The sequence below is a fragment of the Podarcis filfolensis genome (genome assembly GCF_964270895.1).
Source record: "Podarcis filfolensis genome assembly, chromosome: 4".
In the NCBI taxonomy this organism is placed as follows: domain Eukaryota; kingdom Metazoa; phylum Chordata; class Lepidosauria; order Squamata; family Lacertidae; genus Podarcis; species Podarcis filfolensis.
This window is the reverse complement of record NC_139607.1, coordinates 96,117,991-96,135,542: the sequence shown is the minus strand read 5'-3', so window position 1 is coordinate 96,135,542 and position 17,552 is coordinate 96,117,991. Positions and strand designations below refer to the sequence as shown.

At 47.8% G+C, this 17,552-nt stretch overlaps 1 protein-coding gene across 2 annotated transcripts in view; it reads left to right on the top strand.

Moving 5' to 3' along the window:
• UVRAG (UV radiation resistance associated) overlaps positions 1–17,552 on the top strand; it is a 150,846-nt gene that overhangs the window by 83,501 nt on the left and 49,793 nt on the right. The window contains exon 15 of one of the 2 annotated variants that reach the window (XM_083609876.1): positions 1,580–3,650. The exons of the other annotated variant lie outside the window; for it this stretch is intronic. Coding sequence (XP_083466002.1) covers positions 1,580–2,270 — 691 coding nt within the window. The 3' untranslated portion in view covers positions 2,271–3,650. Of the gene's footprint in view, positions 1–1,579; positions 3,651–17,552 lie in introns of those variants that run through there. 2 annotated transcript variants of the gene reach the window in all.

Here is a 17,552-nt window from a genome sequence, read left to right as displayed (position 1 = left end):
TGAGCTAAACATACAGTTGACTTTGCTTCCCAAAGTGGAACTCCTCAGACATTGCCCAAATAAATTATGACACAATGCGTCTTTTTAGGCACTATCTATGCCAACCCATCCCCACCCCCCAAAATTTGTATTTAGGAAGAGGTTGGGAGCAGGTCTTGGCCTTTCAAGGATTCTAGCTCTTGCTACAGCATGTCAAAGTTGTCCGGAAGTTCCAGCATTTATTTGAATGCAAAATTCTCCTCTGAAGAGGGTTTCATCTTCCAGGGTCTGGGGAGATACAAACGTAGGATCTCTTGGCTTAGAGTTACAAGGGAGAAAGTGTCTGAGCCCAGGGCTCACTTCTGATCTCTCCCTTGATGCAATTTGATGGTAGTGAGAAGATAAATCAATACAGGCAGCCCCTCATTTATTCGCCTTCAATATGTGCATGACTGCGCATCGTTCCAAACCTGGAAGAGACCTGAATTTATTTGTCGCAAAATTCACAAAAGGGAGTGGGGGCAGAATGAGGTGTTTGCAGGCATTTTCAGTGGTGTTTGAAATATACACGACTTCACTTAGACGTATGTTGCCTTGGAACGTAACCGCCGAGTAAATGGGGAGTTGCGGGTACCTTAGAGCCAGCTCCGGAATTCATCAGAAACGGAGAATGCAGAAGCAAAAGCGAATGGCTTAGGATGCATAATCCAAAATTGAGACTTGCATGTGGCACTGTCTGTTAACATCAGAACGTGCAAGCTTTCAGGGTACCAGGATCTCAAATGATAAAAGGATGTCACATAGAGGAGGGAGAAAGGTTGTTTTCTGCTGCTCCAGAGAAGCGGACACGGAGCAATGGATCCAAACTACAAGAAAGAAGATTCCACCTAAACATTAGGAAGAACTTCCTGACAGTAAGAGCTGTTCGACAGTGGAATTTGCTGCCAAGGAGTGTGGTGGAGTCTCCTTCTTTGGAGGTCTTTAAGCAGAGGCTTGACAACCATATGTCAGGAGTGCTCTGATGGTGTTTCCTGCTTGGCAGGGGGTTGGACTCGATGGCCCTTGTGGTCTCTTCCAACTCTATGATTCTATGATTCTATGACTTCTGTAAAAGTTTAAAACCTGGCCAAGTTGGATCAAGTTGGGAGTGACTGTGCCCATGTTGCTGGTAAATTGGCATATGATTAGTGAGGTTTCCCCTCTCGCCCTCCCCATAGCCGTACATTCAGTGCCACCCTTAGCTTTTGAGCCTCATAAATGAACTAAAACAAAACAATACTAAACGGTGGTGCAATGGATAGGGAGTGCGGCTTTCATGTAAGAAACGTGGGCTCAGATCTCCTTTGAATTGCAAAGCCAGGGAGAAGTCACTGTTTTCTTGCTGCATGCCTTTCTTCATGGTTTTGTGGCAAGGGTAACAGGAAGCTATGATGCTCCAATGGCATATAAATAAAATAGTAAGCCATAGGAATAGGCATAGAAGCCTTTCTGAAATAAGAAATTGTAATCGCAGATCTGGAAGGGATGAACCGGACTCCACTGACCTTAGCAGGGCTTAGGTGAGATAACCTTTCACTGTCCTTATCATTTCTCCCCATAGTGATCGACACCACATTTCCAGCGCCATTCCAGTTCCAAAGAGGCAGAGTTCTGCGTTTGGGGGTTTGGATATTGGGTTCACCAGCAGCCATCCTTCTCCGGACAAGGGACTCCGAAAACGGGCCAACTCTGAGAACGAGAGACTTCAGTATAAGACTCCTCCTCCGAGTTACAACTCTGCTTTAACACAGCCCATTGCCATTGCAGGGGAGCCGAATAAGAAGGCCGGGTCTTTATCCTCCTCTTTAGATACCTCCATTGACTTCTCGAAAGAAAACAAAAAGGGAGGGGACCTGTGCCACAGCTTGAACGGCGAAAACAGGGGCCCAAACACCTCCCGAGACCAGCAGGAGTCTTTCCTGGGACCCTCTCGTGCAATAAACGGCGCGGCGTTGCCCAGCGAGCGCCCCAGCGCGGCCACCAGTGACCAGCTGTGTGCCTTCCGCGGCGCCCTCGGTGCCGACCTCCTCTGCACGGTTGAGCAGGCGGAAGAGATCATGGGCATGGAAGCGACGGGCTTTGCCACCGGAGACCAGCTCGAAGCCTTTAACTACATCCCGGTGGACCACGCCGTGGCGGTGGAGTGCGACGACCAAGTCCTGGGGGAATTCGAAGAGTTTTCCCGGAGGATTTGCGCCCTGAACAAGGACGCCCCCACGTTCCGCAGGCCGCGGAAGGGTTCCGACAAGTGAGCTTTTTTTTTGGACACAGCGGAGGTGGTGCCACGTTTCGCAAGGTGAAAACTATGTATCTGGAATGAAGATAAAACTTGCACTCGTAATCCCTGATCAGTTATCGGGTGGGATTGGGTGGGCGGGCGGGGGAGAGAAGAGAACTGTCTTTACAGTTTTGGGGAAGTAGATTTGGGTTACACACAATCATGGTATCGCCACAGTCCAGGTAAACTTCTGCTGCTTCCTGTCCTGGTTTTCCTAGTCTTTACAGATTGCTCTGGCAATTGGATCAGGCCACTAGAGCATTGTCTGCTTTTAAGTTTTAGATTTCTTTCAGCTCTTTGACAGGTTGGGGTGGAGGAAAATTAAGTCAAACACTTAGCTGAAGACATTCAGGGGTGAATGTGTGCGCCGTTGTGCGCACATGTTCTGTCTCCTCCTCAACAGCTTTTTGCCTTCATCCAGGTCTTGCCGCCCTTCCTGCTTCAGGGGCAAGATGCCCTGTCAAATCCAGTAAGAGCACCTCTCCCTACACAATGTTATCTCCTTCCTTCCTTCCTGCACCACTCTTGCCGGCGTCAGTCACTGCGCACAGCCCAGTAAGCGCCCCATGCATTTCAGCGGGTCATGTGCAGGAGATGTGCCCGACATATTGCTCCCATTGCTTCTAGGTAGAACATTTGAGTGGGGGTGGAGAGGGAAGCTCTATGGGCTTAGGTCTTACCCAAACCTTATCACTGTGTGGTCGGTTTAGGAAGAAATACAGTTCCGGCACTCAAGCCAGACCTGAAAAACTGAAGACGCTGCTTCTGCAGTTTAGTAGCTCTCTGGAGCACTTGGGACTACAGGTGTGTCTCATGGGACCAGCAAACGGCAATAAATCAATCCATAGGCACATTAATTATTTCCCCCCAGACCCTATCAATCTGTGAAGCAGTATACAAACACGCAAGCCAGATGTTATATATACAGTGCAATAGGTTTTGAGATGATGTGAATGGACTCTTAATAGTGCTTGCTGTTGGCCATACTTAATAATAAGTTTATTTGGTTGAGGTGGGGCAAATCAACCTAACCTTCTGCACTTCTCAACTGGAGCTGTCCAACAATTTGTTTTTTTTCCAGTGGAGCAAGTTCGACTCCAGATGAGGTAGTTTGCCACTGGGGCATGTGTTTCCAACTGCACTAACGTACAAGCGGATTTTGTGGTCTGCTTGAGATTCCCGACGATATGCATTTATTATTATTATTTTTTGGAGTTCAGGTGTGTCTGGCTCTCGCTTTCTACATTGTATACCGATGTCTGGGCTCGGCTGTGAGCTCACAAATAAATATATATATAAATATAAATAAATAAATATATATATGTATAGCAGAATAAAAGTTTAATTTACTTCACGGTGTGGTGCCTGACAACTTCTTCCCTTGGCTTGCCTGCTCCTTTGAGCCTTTGCGCTGGCGCATTTGGCAGACATCATAACAGAGTTGAAGCCAACTGTTAAGGAAACGGCGGAAAATGGAGGACAAATCAGCACACTCTTGGTAGCTCTGGCAGGCTGTGGACAACTGTATTGAAATCAGTCGTGTTGCTTTCATTTAACCTTCCTCGGTATGGAGACTTCCAGCTGTTCTGTACTCCCATTAGCCCCAGGCAGCCCTGAGAAACCAGTAGACGGGAATAATAATAATATTTTATTTATATCCCGCCCTCCCCAGCCAAAGCCGGGCTCAAAGCGGCTAACAACAGTAAAATAATACAGCATTCTAAAATCAGTTCATTATAAAATCAGTTCAAATCAAATTGATGGCAACCATTGGGCTATAGTTCTGTGAAGAATTCCAAAGGAGGGGGTCAGGCTGTGCCTTGGCCAAAGGCCTGGTGGAACAGCTCTGTCTTGCAGGCCCTGTGGAAAGATGTCAAGTCCCGCAGGGCCCTAGTCTCTTGTGACAAAGTGTTCCACCAGATCGGGGCCACAGCCGAAAAAGCCCTGACTCTGGTTGAGGCCAGCCTAACCTCTCTGTGGCCCAGGATCTCCAAGATCTTTTTGTTTGCAGACCGTAAGGTCCTCCGTGGGACATACCAGGAGAGGCGGTCCCGTACGTATGAGGGTCCTAGGCCGTATAGGGCTTTAAAGGTTAAAACCAGCACCTTAAACCTGATCCTGTAGTCCACCGGGAGCCAGTGCAGCTAATATAGCACCCGGTGAATGTGATCCCGCGGCAAGGACCCCGTAAGGAGTCTCGCCACAGCATTCTGCACCCGCTGGAGTTTCTGGGTCAGTCTCAAGGGCAGCCCCACGTAGAGCGAGTTACAATAATCAAGTCTACATCTACATCTAGGGGAGGCCAAATCTGTCTTACTGCCAGTCCAAGTAACTTGTACATGTTTTTGGTTTTTTAAAAAACCCCATCATTCCATTTCTGCATTGTAATACCAAATCACGTACTTTGATACATTTCGAACCGCCTTGCAACGTTCAGAGAAGTGTGAAGTCTTGCAGATAGCGGAGTTCCAGTACGCACATGAGTCTGAAACATGGCTTAGGTCACTGCCTGTAGGAATTTGCAGAGATCAAAGCATCCCCCATAGGCGCCTTGATAGTTCTCATTTCTCGCCGACTTCCAACGATACATGCAGGAGGGAGCCCTGTTTTAGGAGAACATTGTGTTTCCAAGATGAAAGCAGATACGAAGGGTCTTTCTGCGCTGCCTGCTCCAAGGCAGTTCATTCAGGCTTGAATACTGGCACTCGGTTCTGCTATTGTTGCCATCGCAAAGTGATGAATGGGGAACTGCCAGCTGGCCCACAGCCAACGAGGCTGCACCCCTGTAAGCGACCTGAATCTCGCCCAAGGTTTTGGAGCATAGATCGCACTGCTGTGCGTCTGCCAGACGAGTCTGTTCATTTGTCTTCCACCCATGTAATCTATTCAGTCTGTCGTCGTCATCTCCTTCAACGTGCATTTGCCAGGAACCAAACAGTAAAGATTATATCCAATTCTATTGTAATTATTTATAATTATAAATAGTCCAAGCGGTTATCTCCCGCTTGGACTATTGCAATGCGCTCTACGTGGGGCTACCTTTGAAGGTGACCCGGGAACTACAACTAATCCAGAACGCGGCAGCCAGACTGGTGACTGGGAGCGGCCACCGAGACCATATAACACCTGTCTTGAAAGACCTAGATTGGCTCCCAATACGTTTCTGAGCACAATTCAAAGTTTTGGTCCTGACCTTTAAAGCCCTAAACGGCCTCGGTCCAGTATATCTGAAGGAGCGTCTCCACCCCCATCGTTCAGCCCGGACAATGAGGTCCAGCGCTGAGGGCCTTCTGACGGTTCCCTCACTGCAAGAAGCCAAGTTACAGGGAACCAGGCAGAGGGCCTTCTTGGTAGTGGCACCCGCCCTGTGGAACGCCCTCCCACCAGATGTCAAAGAGAACAACTACCAGACTTTTAGAGGACATCTGAAGGCAGCCCTGTTTAGGGAAGCTTTTAATGTTTGATGTATTACAGTATTTTAATATTTTTTAGGAAGCCGCCCAGAGTGGCTGGGGAAACCCAGCCAGATGGACGGGGTATTAATAATAAATTATTATTATTATTATTATTATTATTATTATTATTATTATTATTATTATTATTTGCATTTATATCCCCCCTTTTTTTTCTCCAAAGGAGCTCAATGTGACATAAGATGGTTCTCCCCCTCATTTAATCTCCTGCTTCCAATCCTGGGAGATCGGTTAGGGCGAGAGGCAGTGACTGCCCAATGTCACACTCAGTGATCTTCATGGCCGAGTGCGGATTCGAATCCCAGTCTCCCAGGTCCTAGTCTAACACTCTATCCATAATACTATGCTGGCAGTTCACTTGTACAACAAGAAACAGGGATGTGGGTGGCGCTGTGGTCTAAACCACTGAGCCTCTTGGGCTTGCCAATTGGAAGGTTGGCAGTTCAGATCCCTGTGACGGGGTGAGCTCCCAGCTCCTGCCAACCCAGCAGTTCGAAAGCACGCCGGTGCAAGTAGATAAATAGGTACTGCTGCGGCGGGAAGGTAAATGGCGTTTCCGTGCGCTCTGGTTTCCATCATGGTGTTCCATTGCGCCTGAAGCAGTTTAGTCCTGCTGGCCTCGTGACCCTGAAATCTGTCTGTGGACAAACGCCAGCTCCCTCGGCCTGAAAGTGAGATGAGCGCCGCAACCCCATAGTCGCCTTTGACTGGACTTAACCGTCCAGGGGTCCTTTAAAACAAGATGACTGCTACTACCATTATTCCGTTGTCTCCGACTTGCCCTTCACCCGCAGATTCCAAGGCAGGTTACAACAATTTAATTTAAAAAACAGTTCAGACATATTTCATTCACAATAATAGAGTTGGTCCTAAAACCACACGTCTCGGATGTCAAAGATCAGGATAAAGAAGTCTGTGTGAAATCTCTTGACATCTCGGGTACCACTGGACAGATCTCAGAGGTTGGTAGCACAGCTAATGGAAGTTTTCGAACAGAAAGCGTCTGACCGATTCCTGCATTCCAGGGGGCAGGACTAGATGGCCTTTGGGGGTCCTTTCCAACACTATGATTCCATGTTTCCTTCTCTAGTTAAGGCTACGCATCACTTTTTGGACCTTCTTCCAGAGATGCCGCGCAGCTGGAATAACAGACGCACAGAGCATTCTGGTTTTAGGCGCCATATGGGTTTGTGGAGCTTTATGGAGTGTGGAAATGGGATGTTCGCACATGGAGGCAGGTTTTCTTAATCTTCCGGCACTTCCTGAGATCCAGGCAATGGTATGTCTCTGCCCCCCGCCAAACCCCCCACATTTGCTTCTGATATATCTAGACAGCAAAAGCAGTCGAGAAATAATCTTTAGCTGATGTGAAGTGGTATATGCCTCGAGTCAAGAGGGTGGTGGTGGCTGAACTGTGTCACCCGAAAGTTCGGAATGATAAAAATCAGAAAAGGAGATTGCAAGGGGCTCCAGGAGGGTCTCTGCAAAGTGGGCGAACTGGCCATTAAAATGACAAATGCAATCCAGCTTAAGAGGTGGCGGGGATCCTTCTAGCATCACAAATAGGTGAATAGAATCTGAACCATGAAAAGGAATTTGGGATTGTATTAAGTAACATGAAGAAAACCTCAACCCCACGTGCAGGAGCCATGAAAAAGGTAAATCCCATGTTAGGAATAATTAGTTTGGAAAGGAAGTTTCCCGTATTACAATGTTGTATGGCCGCACTTGGATTGCTGTGTACAGGTCTTGTCGACGCACCTCAAAAACTTGTGACAATGGAAAATAAACAAGTAAGGGAGTATTTAGACACACATGTACACACACACACACACACCGAAACAAAGTCATTAATAGTGATCCTGATCTAAACATATTAATATAATAAGCAGTCCATATGTCTGAATAGAGACTGAAATGAGATTAATGATATGATAATTATTTAATTATAATTATAAACACTAGTTTGACATCAACTAATAGGAGGTGCCTACAGAGCGTGGTGAATACAGCACAAGATATTATGGGCTGTCCCGTGAATCCACTGGATGACATTGCAGAAGAACGTTGCCTCGGGAGAGTGAGGAAAATTCTCAGGGATGATTCACACCCTGGATGGCACTTTCTTGATCTCCTGCCCTCGGGCAGAAGATATAGAAGCATGATTAGTCGCACCAACAGGGTAAAGAACAGCTTCTATCCGTGGGCTGTTAGGCTGCTGAATGAAAAGATAACAACAGGGCGACTGACTTTCAGGTTTGGTAGGTGTGCGTCAGTAAACGAGGGGAATTAAGACTAAGAGAGCTGAGTGGGGGGGGTGCTCGTGTAATCTCACTGTATACAAGTTGTACAAATGACAATAAAGTATTTCAAATATACGTTCAATTGTAGAAAGGGCAGCAAGTTCTTTAGAGCAGCGAGGAATGAATGGAAGATTCTTTGCCTCCAGGGCTCTCGCAGGATCACACTTCCCATTGCCCATCTGTTAGTCATCACATCGCAGTAATATTAAAAGGGAGGAATTGTTGGCATCCATCTGTCTTAAAAGACAATGGAGTGCTCCTCCTCTCTGCGGTGCAAGCCTGAACACTATGACGGTCCTAGATTTCCGAGACACCACTGATGTGATCCAAAGGAACGCAGAGCAAGACGTTTGGCACCAGCTGGGCTGCAGGTGTTGATGGAAGGAGACGTACAAGGCGGCATCCTACCGTCTTAGGGACTCAGCTCTAGATTTTGGTAGGGCTGACTCCACAACCTTTTCTTCTCCCGAAGATGTCCCACAAAGCAGCAGGTATAGATTCTACAGCATGTGCAGAAACTGCCTTCTTGACCGCTGGACCCACTATTGGTCTCGTCCGCTCCATCCACCTGTCTTCACATGCAGGAGAAGTCCCTAACCCACCGAGGGTTTGAAACCCATCGGCTCCCCACACCTGCTTTAGCCAGCCAGTCGAAGCCATTTCCTGGGCCGCAGCCGCTGTCGCCTGCTGACAGTTTCTATTTTTATTTGTTATTTTAAAAATAAATTTATGTACCGCCCTTCATCAGAAGATCTGGGGGCGGTTCACAGAATAAAATACAAGATAAAACACAGTATATGATTAAACCATAACAACAAAACAATACCCAACCTTCCCACAGATGCGTTTGAAAGGCTGTAGAACAGGCATGTCCAAAGTCCATTTCGGGGGCCTAATGTGGCCCTCTGGCTGGTTTAATCTGGCCCCTGCAGCAGTTTATTTCCTGGGGTAAAATCTGAAAACAACTTCAACCCTAAAAAAAGGTCAACAACTTTGGTCGGCCCACATGGCCCTTCAATTCATCAAATCTGGCCCTCTTTGAAAAAAGTTTGGACACCACTGTCAGGAGCTCTTCCTACACTCGACCCTGCCATGTTCTCTCCCTTCTGGTCATTTGTTCAGGAGCTTCATAAGCTTTTTTCAGCCCGAACATCACAGCAACCGATGCCAACAGACACTGGCACACTTAGGGATCTGCAGAGTCTTCGCAGCTTGCGTGACAGACCTCAGCAACTCAGCATTTTGGCTAATCTACTTTATTTACATATAAACACACACGGAGCACTGCAACATGGCTCCCTCTCTCTCTAGCATCAGACAGCAAAGAGAAAAAGAACAAAGGACAATAGTCCCACTTCACAGAACACAGTAACACAAACATCCTGTCTCCGTCACTTCCCACTCTGTGGAGTCAAAACATTTACTGTCATGTGAAAGACAAAAATCCCATGACTGCAATCATGGAGCAGGAATTCTAACAACCATTGCTGTAGAATATCAATCAGCCAAAGGCCTGGTTGAAGAGAAACGTTTTCACCTGGTGCCTAAAACTAGGAGCGGCAGGTGAGAGCTGAGTGCAGCGTGGGGACCAAAGTTGGACAAAATACCCCAGAAGGAGCACAATGTTTCTCTCACCAGAAGTACTATCCTTCCCCTGACACCCCATACACCCTGTTACATTTGTGAGCGGGGCACACATGCTATCCAATCCAGGAGGCAAATGGAGGGTCGCCAGGATGGTTTAGGCCCCATCAGTTGTGCAATCTCTTAGCCAGTCTTATAAATCTGTTTAGGTGTGGAAATTTCCTTTAAAACTCCTCCCATCTGGCTTAGGTTATTTTGGTTCCTCCAGGCCAGCTGTCCCCAACCCGGTGCCCTCCAGATGTTTTGTACTCCAACTCCCACCAGCCCCTGCCAGCGCAGTCTTTTAGCTCTACTGTTAGATACAGTGTGCATCTGAATTGCAGTTGCTAGTAATCCCAGGTGGGCCGACGGTCTGTTGCGTTCAAGCCTTTTTTATGGTTTTCCTATTGGGGCATCTGACCGGCCCCAGAGACAGCAGGATGCTGTGCTAAGATGGAGCAGTGGCCTGATCCTGCCTGGCTTCTTTTGTGTCCTTAAGGAAGGCGCCAGATCAGCAAAGTTTGCTCTGAACCGTCAGGAAAACTACCACAAAAACACAGATATAGCAGGCTGGTTCTTGTTCTGCGCTCCCTCCAGCTTGTTTTTAAATTGATAATATTGTCAACAGGACCCCTGGCGTGACAACGCCATTCAAGTGCTTTGGCTCTCTGTCTCTGCTTGGGTCCAGCTCACCTGCCTCAGTTGGGAATAAGATTTCCTTGAGGTGAGAAATTCAAGATGCTGTCAGCCTGGCCTGAACCTTTTTGCACCAGCTAATGGAGATTGAACTCCTCTTTTCCCACTTGACGAGTTCCAGGCCAGCGTGGAAATAAACACTTAATATATATACACTGTATTTTTTGCTCCATAAGATGCACCTGACAATAAGACGCACCTAGTTTTTAGAGGAGGACAACAAGGAGGAAAAAAAAGATTCTGAATGAAACAGTGGATGTATGATTTTTGTGGTTCATGCTGTGGCCACAGACATGTGATTTGGTGGTGAATTTGGGGTAGCCCAATGCAAAAATCCTGAGAATCCATGTGGATCCGTGCTTTGTAACCACGTTTTTGCGCCATTGTGGCCCCACGAAACAGTGGATGCGTGCTTTTTTTGGTGCAGGCTGTAGCCATGGACATGCTATGTGATCTGTTGTTGATTTTGGGGTGACCCAATGCAAAAATCCTGAGGATCCATGGGCTTTTACCTCCGCTCTCCAGACAGCCTCCTTTATCGCTAGCCTCCCTTATCTCCCTCCCGATCGCTTGCTGATCAGCTGCTTCCTTTCAACACCCCCTTCCGTCTTGTTTGCCTTAGTGTCTTTTCCTTAGCTGGAGCAGTTTTTTGCTTCTCCTTTTCTTCTAATTTCTCTCCTCGTTGCTTGTTTTAGTATTCCTGTCTCCTCTCCTTGCAAGTTCGCTGTCTTTACCTCCCCCTCCCAGGCAGCCTCCTTTATCGTTAGAGTCCCTTATCTCCCTCCGATCGCTTGCCAATCAGCTGCTCAGAGGCTTCCTTTCAACACCCCCTTCCCTCTTTCTAAAAAAACAACAACAACATGATCTGCTTTTCGCCCCTGGGCAATTTGGCTCCAGGGGCCACACATTTGCTCCATAAGATGCAGAGACATTTCCCCTTACTTTTTAGGAAGAAAAGTGTGTCTTAAGGAGCGAAAAATACAGTATGTCTTTGTGCAGAGTCGTGGTACAGCATAGTGGCTAAGTGGCTGGGCTGTGAACAGGAAAGTCTCCCAGCCTTGCTTGCCTCTGCTGTGACCTCAGTTGCCTCAGGCAAAACAATGGCAGCTATCCATTAGCCCCACACATGCCTTGTAATGTTCTGGTCTGGTGCCAGAGGTGAGGCAAGTCCAAGGTTGGCAGCCATGGGGCGCTCCGAGTGTGCAGCTTGCGCCAATGAAGGTTGGCAGTGGATTCAGGACTTTTCTGCCTCTAGATTTTATTTATTTATTGAATTTATATACCACCCTATACCCGGAGGTCTCAGGGCGGTTCACAGAATAAAATCACAATCTATAAAATCAAAATAAGAACAGTAACCCAATAACACAACCCCTCCCTCAAAAGAGCCATGCTTTAAAAGGGCATAGGATGTTCATCAGGTCAACCAAAGGCCTGGTTAAATAGGATCATTTTTGCCTGGCGCCTAAAGGTGTATAATGAAGGTGCCAGGCGAACTTCCCAGGGGAGAGCATTCTGCAAATGGGGAGCCACTGCAGAGAAGGCCCCGTTCTTGTGTTGCCACCCTCTGGACTTCTCGAGGAGGAGGCATGTGCTGGGCCCAGGGGTAACCCAAGAACTGCACTCCAGGTCCAGTCCAGAATCCGTAGGTTCCGAAAGGAGTCAGTCCGACAGGGGCAAGGCAGGACATGAGGCAGGAAACCAGGCAGACAGGTACAGGATCTCAGGCAGGATCTGGCATACAGCAATGTTGCTCCCGCAACCTGGGGCAGGGTCCGTTACCCTTTAGTCTTTGTCGGGGTAGAGGCCGGTCCTGATCCCTCGGTGACTCACCTCTCTGTTTCGCCCAAAGGCGAGCACTCCTCCTGCGAGTACTCAGGTCTCTCCTTCTCTCAGATCTTAGTCTCTGCAGCTCGGGAGACGTCGGTGGGTGACTAGACCCAGGAACCGCCTCAGCCTCCCCTGACCCAACCGGTAGTGGAGCAGCTGTAAGCGATGGCCCAGCTGGAGGCAACGAGGTCATCCCCGCATCTGGAGCCAGGGCAGGCTCAGGCCCCTGACTCGGCCCAGCTGGTGCTTGTTGCAGGGGAACCTGTGCAGACCGGGACTCTTCAGGATCAGGCCCCAGACTTGGTTCAGGTGATGCCTGAGGCAAAGGATCTGGTGCAGACTGAGACTCCTCTGGTTCTGAGCCCCAGGCCATCACAAGGCACACCAAGGAGGGCCTCAGAATATGATCTCAGGGTCCGGGTAGGTTCATGTGGGAAGAGGCAGTCCTTGAGGTATTGCGGTCCTGGGCCATTAAGGCTTTATAGTTCCAAACCAGCGCTTTGAATTGGGCACGGAAACTCATTGATAGCCAGTGCAGTCGGACCAGGATCGGTGTAATGTGCTCAAACTGTTCCAGATTGCCTCTTCCTGGCTCCACCCCCTTGCAGAGAACCCTGGAGGCTTAAAAGGCCACATCTCTGCCCTGAAGACGGGAAGGGATCCCTGGGGTCATCTAGTCCAACCCCCTGAAATGTAGGAATCTCGGCGAAAGCATCCAGGACAGATGGCCAATGAAGGTGGTTCCGCCAGCTCCCAAGGGAGACACACAGCAGAACAGCTCAGGAAAGTTCTTCCTGATGTTGAGTCGGAATATCCTTTCTCGTAACTGGAAGCTGCGAGTTCGAGTCCTACCTTCCACAGCAGGAGAAAACAAGCTTGCTCCAAGCCCTTGGGATATTTGTCGATTTCACAACAGGGCAGCTGAGAAAGGAAGGAGGAAGGCAGGAAGAAATGGCAAACTCGCATCCATCCCTTGTTGGCAGGGACACTGAGACCCGATTGTTGCAGGATTTCCCCCTTTGCTATCTGGCTAGCTTCAGTCCTGAGTTCCTGACAAGCCACCCCAGGGTATATTAAGACACAAGCTTATTTTTATGCCGTAATCCAAATTGACGGTCAGGGTTAGGCTACGCAATAAATTTGTCACCGCTAACCCCTCCATTGGGCAGCTGGATTTCCTGTTGGCGAGTCAAGGAGGCGGGGATTAGCCCTCGAAGCAAAGGCTTCGGAAAAATACGTCTGCAGGTAAGAGCTTAATTTTAATAAGTAGTGTCAGTGTTTATTCCCAGGAAACAGCTGGAATTTCAGGGTTTACCAGTGGGCTGAAAATGGTGTTTATGGATGCAGTCCCATCTCCAAATCCTTAGGGCAGCCTTCGGTTTGCTGAGAGGCCCAAACCCGCGCCTGTTTACTCGAAGGAAATCCCAGTTTGTTCCTGCGCTGCATCGAGAAATATCGAGGCCGTTTGGGGGTCCTCTCCATCTTTCCAAACATCGTGTCAAATGAGCGTTTTTTCCAAAGTATAATTTATCATTTTTATATACACTATTAAAGCTGAGCCAAACATACTTAGAAGGCTGGGTCGTGGGGGATGTGGAACTGGCCTCTCTTTTGCATTATGGGATTGGGGGGGGGCAAGGTAGATTTCCACAATACTTAACCCCCCTCCGTCAGCTTGTCTCAGAAACTGGGCAACATTTAAAATTCCCTGAAATGCTGCTTAGCATCAAAATTTCAAGTCAGGGTATTCTAGGAGAAAATGACGACCATTACTCTAAAATTCATTTTAGAGCAGATTTGGGTGGTAAATGTGTTTATTGGCTCTCCTATTCAAAGAGACCTGTATGGGGCTCTGATTTGCTATTTTAGAAAAGGTCCCCCCCTTGGTTTTTTTGTTCAGTGTTGCTTTGGAAAGCAGAACATAACATAAGCTCTGAAGAAACTGAATGTTATGGAACTACGTGGTTTCGATCCTCGTGTTTTTACTCTCAAGGTATACGGCCAACACAGCTTTTTATGTGGGGGTAGCCAATGTGATCAGATGAGATCGGGCGTGTTCAGGGTAGTATGGAGGCGCTGTGGGTTAAACCACAGAGCCTAGGACTTGCCAATCAGTAGGTCGGCGGTTTGAATCCCCATGACGAGGTGAGCTCCCGTTGCTCGGTCCCTGCTCCTGCCAACCTAGCAGTTCGAAAGCACGTCAAAGTGCAAGTAGATAAATAGGTACCACTCCGGCGGGAAGGTAAATGGCATTTCCGTGTGCTGCTCTGGTTTGCCAGAAGCGGCTTAGTCATGCTGGCTACATGATCCGGAAGTTGTCTGCGGACAAACACCGGCTCCCTCGGCCAATAAAGCGAGATGAGCGCCACAACCCCAGAGTCGGTCACGACTGGACCTAATGGTCAGGGGTCCCTTTACCTTTACCTAGCCAATGTGATGGCCTTCCAGATGGTTTTTGTTGGACTACAGTTCCCATCACCCCTCACCACTCTGGCTGGCTGAGGCTGATGGGAGTTAGAGTCCCAAAAACATCTAGAGGACACCATATTGGCCAGCTTTGATTTCTGCAGATGTGTGAATCCTACATATTTAATAGCTGATGCTCTGTTTTCTCCTCCTATCCTGTGGAAGTGAGCCATGGCTATCATCAAAATAATTAATGGTGATCAGAAATGCAGAGTCAGGGACTTAAGCTAATAGCCGCAACATGTTACTGTAAGGTGCAATTTAACATATGGAATCGATCATCATTGCCTAAAAGCCTGAAGCAGCCAGTTTAAATGCATCGATGAGCCTCCTCTACGTTTACGTTAGATGAAGGAGAAGGGATTAAGGAACATGGAAAGAGAACAGGAATATTTTTTAATTTTTTTAACATGAATGGCCCCTGAAATTGAAGGCCTTTTTGTTCCAGACATTGACGTCTTTCGAGTGAGTTGAAGTGTCTGTGTTCAAATCTATGTACGAGACTCTCCTTGGGTGGATCTACACACAGGAAAAAGATGCTATAAATAAGTCGTAAATTAAGTTGTTATAACAAAAGAAAGAAACACTATGTAAAATAGCATAGAAAAGTTTTGTGCTCTACAGCGCCATCTGGTGTTGCATATTGGCAATGCATTCAAAACGCTGTGATTATTATTTTTTACTAATGTAGCTGAGAGACCATATAACACCAGTCCTGAAAGACCTACATTGGCTCCCAGTACATTTCCAAGCACAATTTAAAGCGTTGGTGCTGAACTTGAAAGCCCTAAACGGCCTCGGCCCAGTAGACCTGAAGGAGCATCTCCACCCCCATCGTCCAGTCCCGACACTGAGGTCCAACTCCGAGGGCCTTCTGGTGGTTCCCTCCCTGCGAGAAGTGAGGTTACAAGGGACCAGGCAGAGGGCCTTCTTGGTGGTGGCGCCCGCCCTGTGGAACGTCCTCCCATCAGATGTCAAGGAAATAAACAACTACCTGACTTTTAGAAGACATCTGAAGGCAGCCCTGTTTAGGGAAATTTTAAACGTTTGATGTATTATCGTGTTCTTAATATTCTGTTGGGAGCTGCCCAGAGTGGCTGGGGATACTCAGCCAGATGGGCGGCGTATAAATAATAATAATAATAATAATAATAATAATAATAATAATATGAAACAAAAGACCCTCAAAGGAGCTGAATTCACGTTAGCAGAAGGAATGCTTCCATGAGCCATACTGGGGACCCAGCTCCATCCAGCACGTCCCTGAACTGTATCCTGGCAACAGCTATTACACCAGTCTCTAGCAAAGAAAGGAACTCTGTTGGCTCAAGTGGAAGACCACCAACTTGTACCCTTCTCTCCTTGAACCAATTCAATTCCTGCTGTCCATTTATACAAATTTTGTGACTTAAGTTTGCTTCCACCCCCTCCTCCCTCCCATCCGCTTTTCCTTTTGTGCCATGACTTTCCGGCTGTAAGTCTGAGGGCAGAGACTTCCTTCTTCCTTCCCTCTGTGAACTGCCCGGGGAGCCTTCTTGTGGCTGAATTGTGGGCCAGAAAATACTTCAAATAAATACATATTAAAATGAGTATTTGCAGTCCAGGGGTAATCAGAACCAGGTGGTTTAACTGCCAAACTAATGCACAATCCGATTTTTCTGGATGCGCCGGCTTGTATCTCTTCCAGTTCTCCAAATCGCCCTGCCGTGATGCGGCGCTTAGACTTGGCAGCCGTTTGTATACCTGTCCCTTCTTCCTCCTGGTCGAGACTGCAAGAAACGGTTGTGACGGGCTGGAGATGACCTGATTGCTGAAATATCCATCCCTGGTATTAATCAGCCTGGCAGGGAAGGTGGGCGGGAATTGCCTAATGGGAAAAGCAATCATCTCTCCTGAATTTGCTTGTGCGATGGAAAGAGAAGTGGGAGGGTGAATCTCATGTGAAAGTGTCATCCATGGGCTTCTCTTCTTAACATGGAAATATGCTGTGGCCAGCGGTGGCTCACATGATGAGACACAGGAACAAAAGACGAACCTTCTGGATCAGGCAAAAGTTGCTGTATTCCAACTCCCACTGGCCCCAGTTGTTTGTTTGTTTTCAGATGTTTATTGGGTTTTACATTTAGCCATTGGACCATAAAGAAGGCTGATCGCCGAAGAATTGATGCTTTTGAATTGTGGTGCTGGAGGAGACTCTTGAGAGTCCCATGGACTGCAAGAAGATCAAACCTATCCATTCTGAAGGAAATCAGCCCTGAGTGCTCACTGGAAGGACAGATCCTGAAGCTGAGGCTCCAAGACTTTGGCCACCTCATGAGAAGAGAAGACTCCCTGGAAAAGACCCTGATGGAGGGGCACAAGGAGAAAGGGACGACAGAGGACGAGATGGTTGGACAGTGTTCTCGAAGCTACCAGCATGAGTTTGACCAAGCTGCGGGAGGCAGTGGAAGACAGGAGTGCCTGGTGTGCTCTGGTCCATGGGGTCACGAAGAGTCGGGCATGACTAAGCGACTAAACAACAACAACATTTAACAATTCAAGTCACATATAAATCATAATCATATAGACATAGGATTCTCTGAATCCCTAGACTTCCCTCCTTTGGCGATCACTCGCAGCCGAGTAAGAATGTCTTCCATAAACACTGTTTTAACAATGAGTCCGTAAGTGACTGTGGAGGCCAATTCTGGATCCACACGTCCTTCCACAATGGGGACATTGGTTTCTGGACGGGAGTTGATCACGGTGTGGATTTGCCAAGCCTGCCTTCCTCTTAGCACATTTCTCCCTTGCGTCCTGAGTTCGAGTGTCTTCAAAGCCCATGACACCTTTGGTAAAGGCTGTTCTCCAACTGGAGCGCTCGCA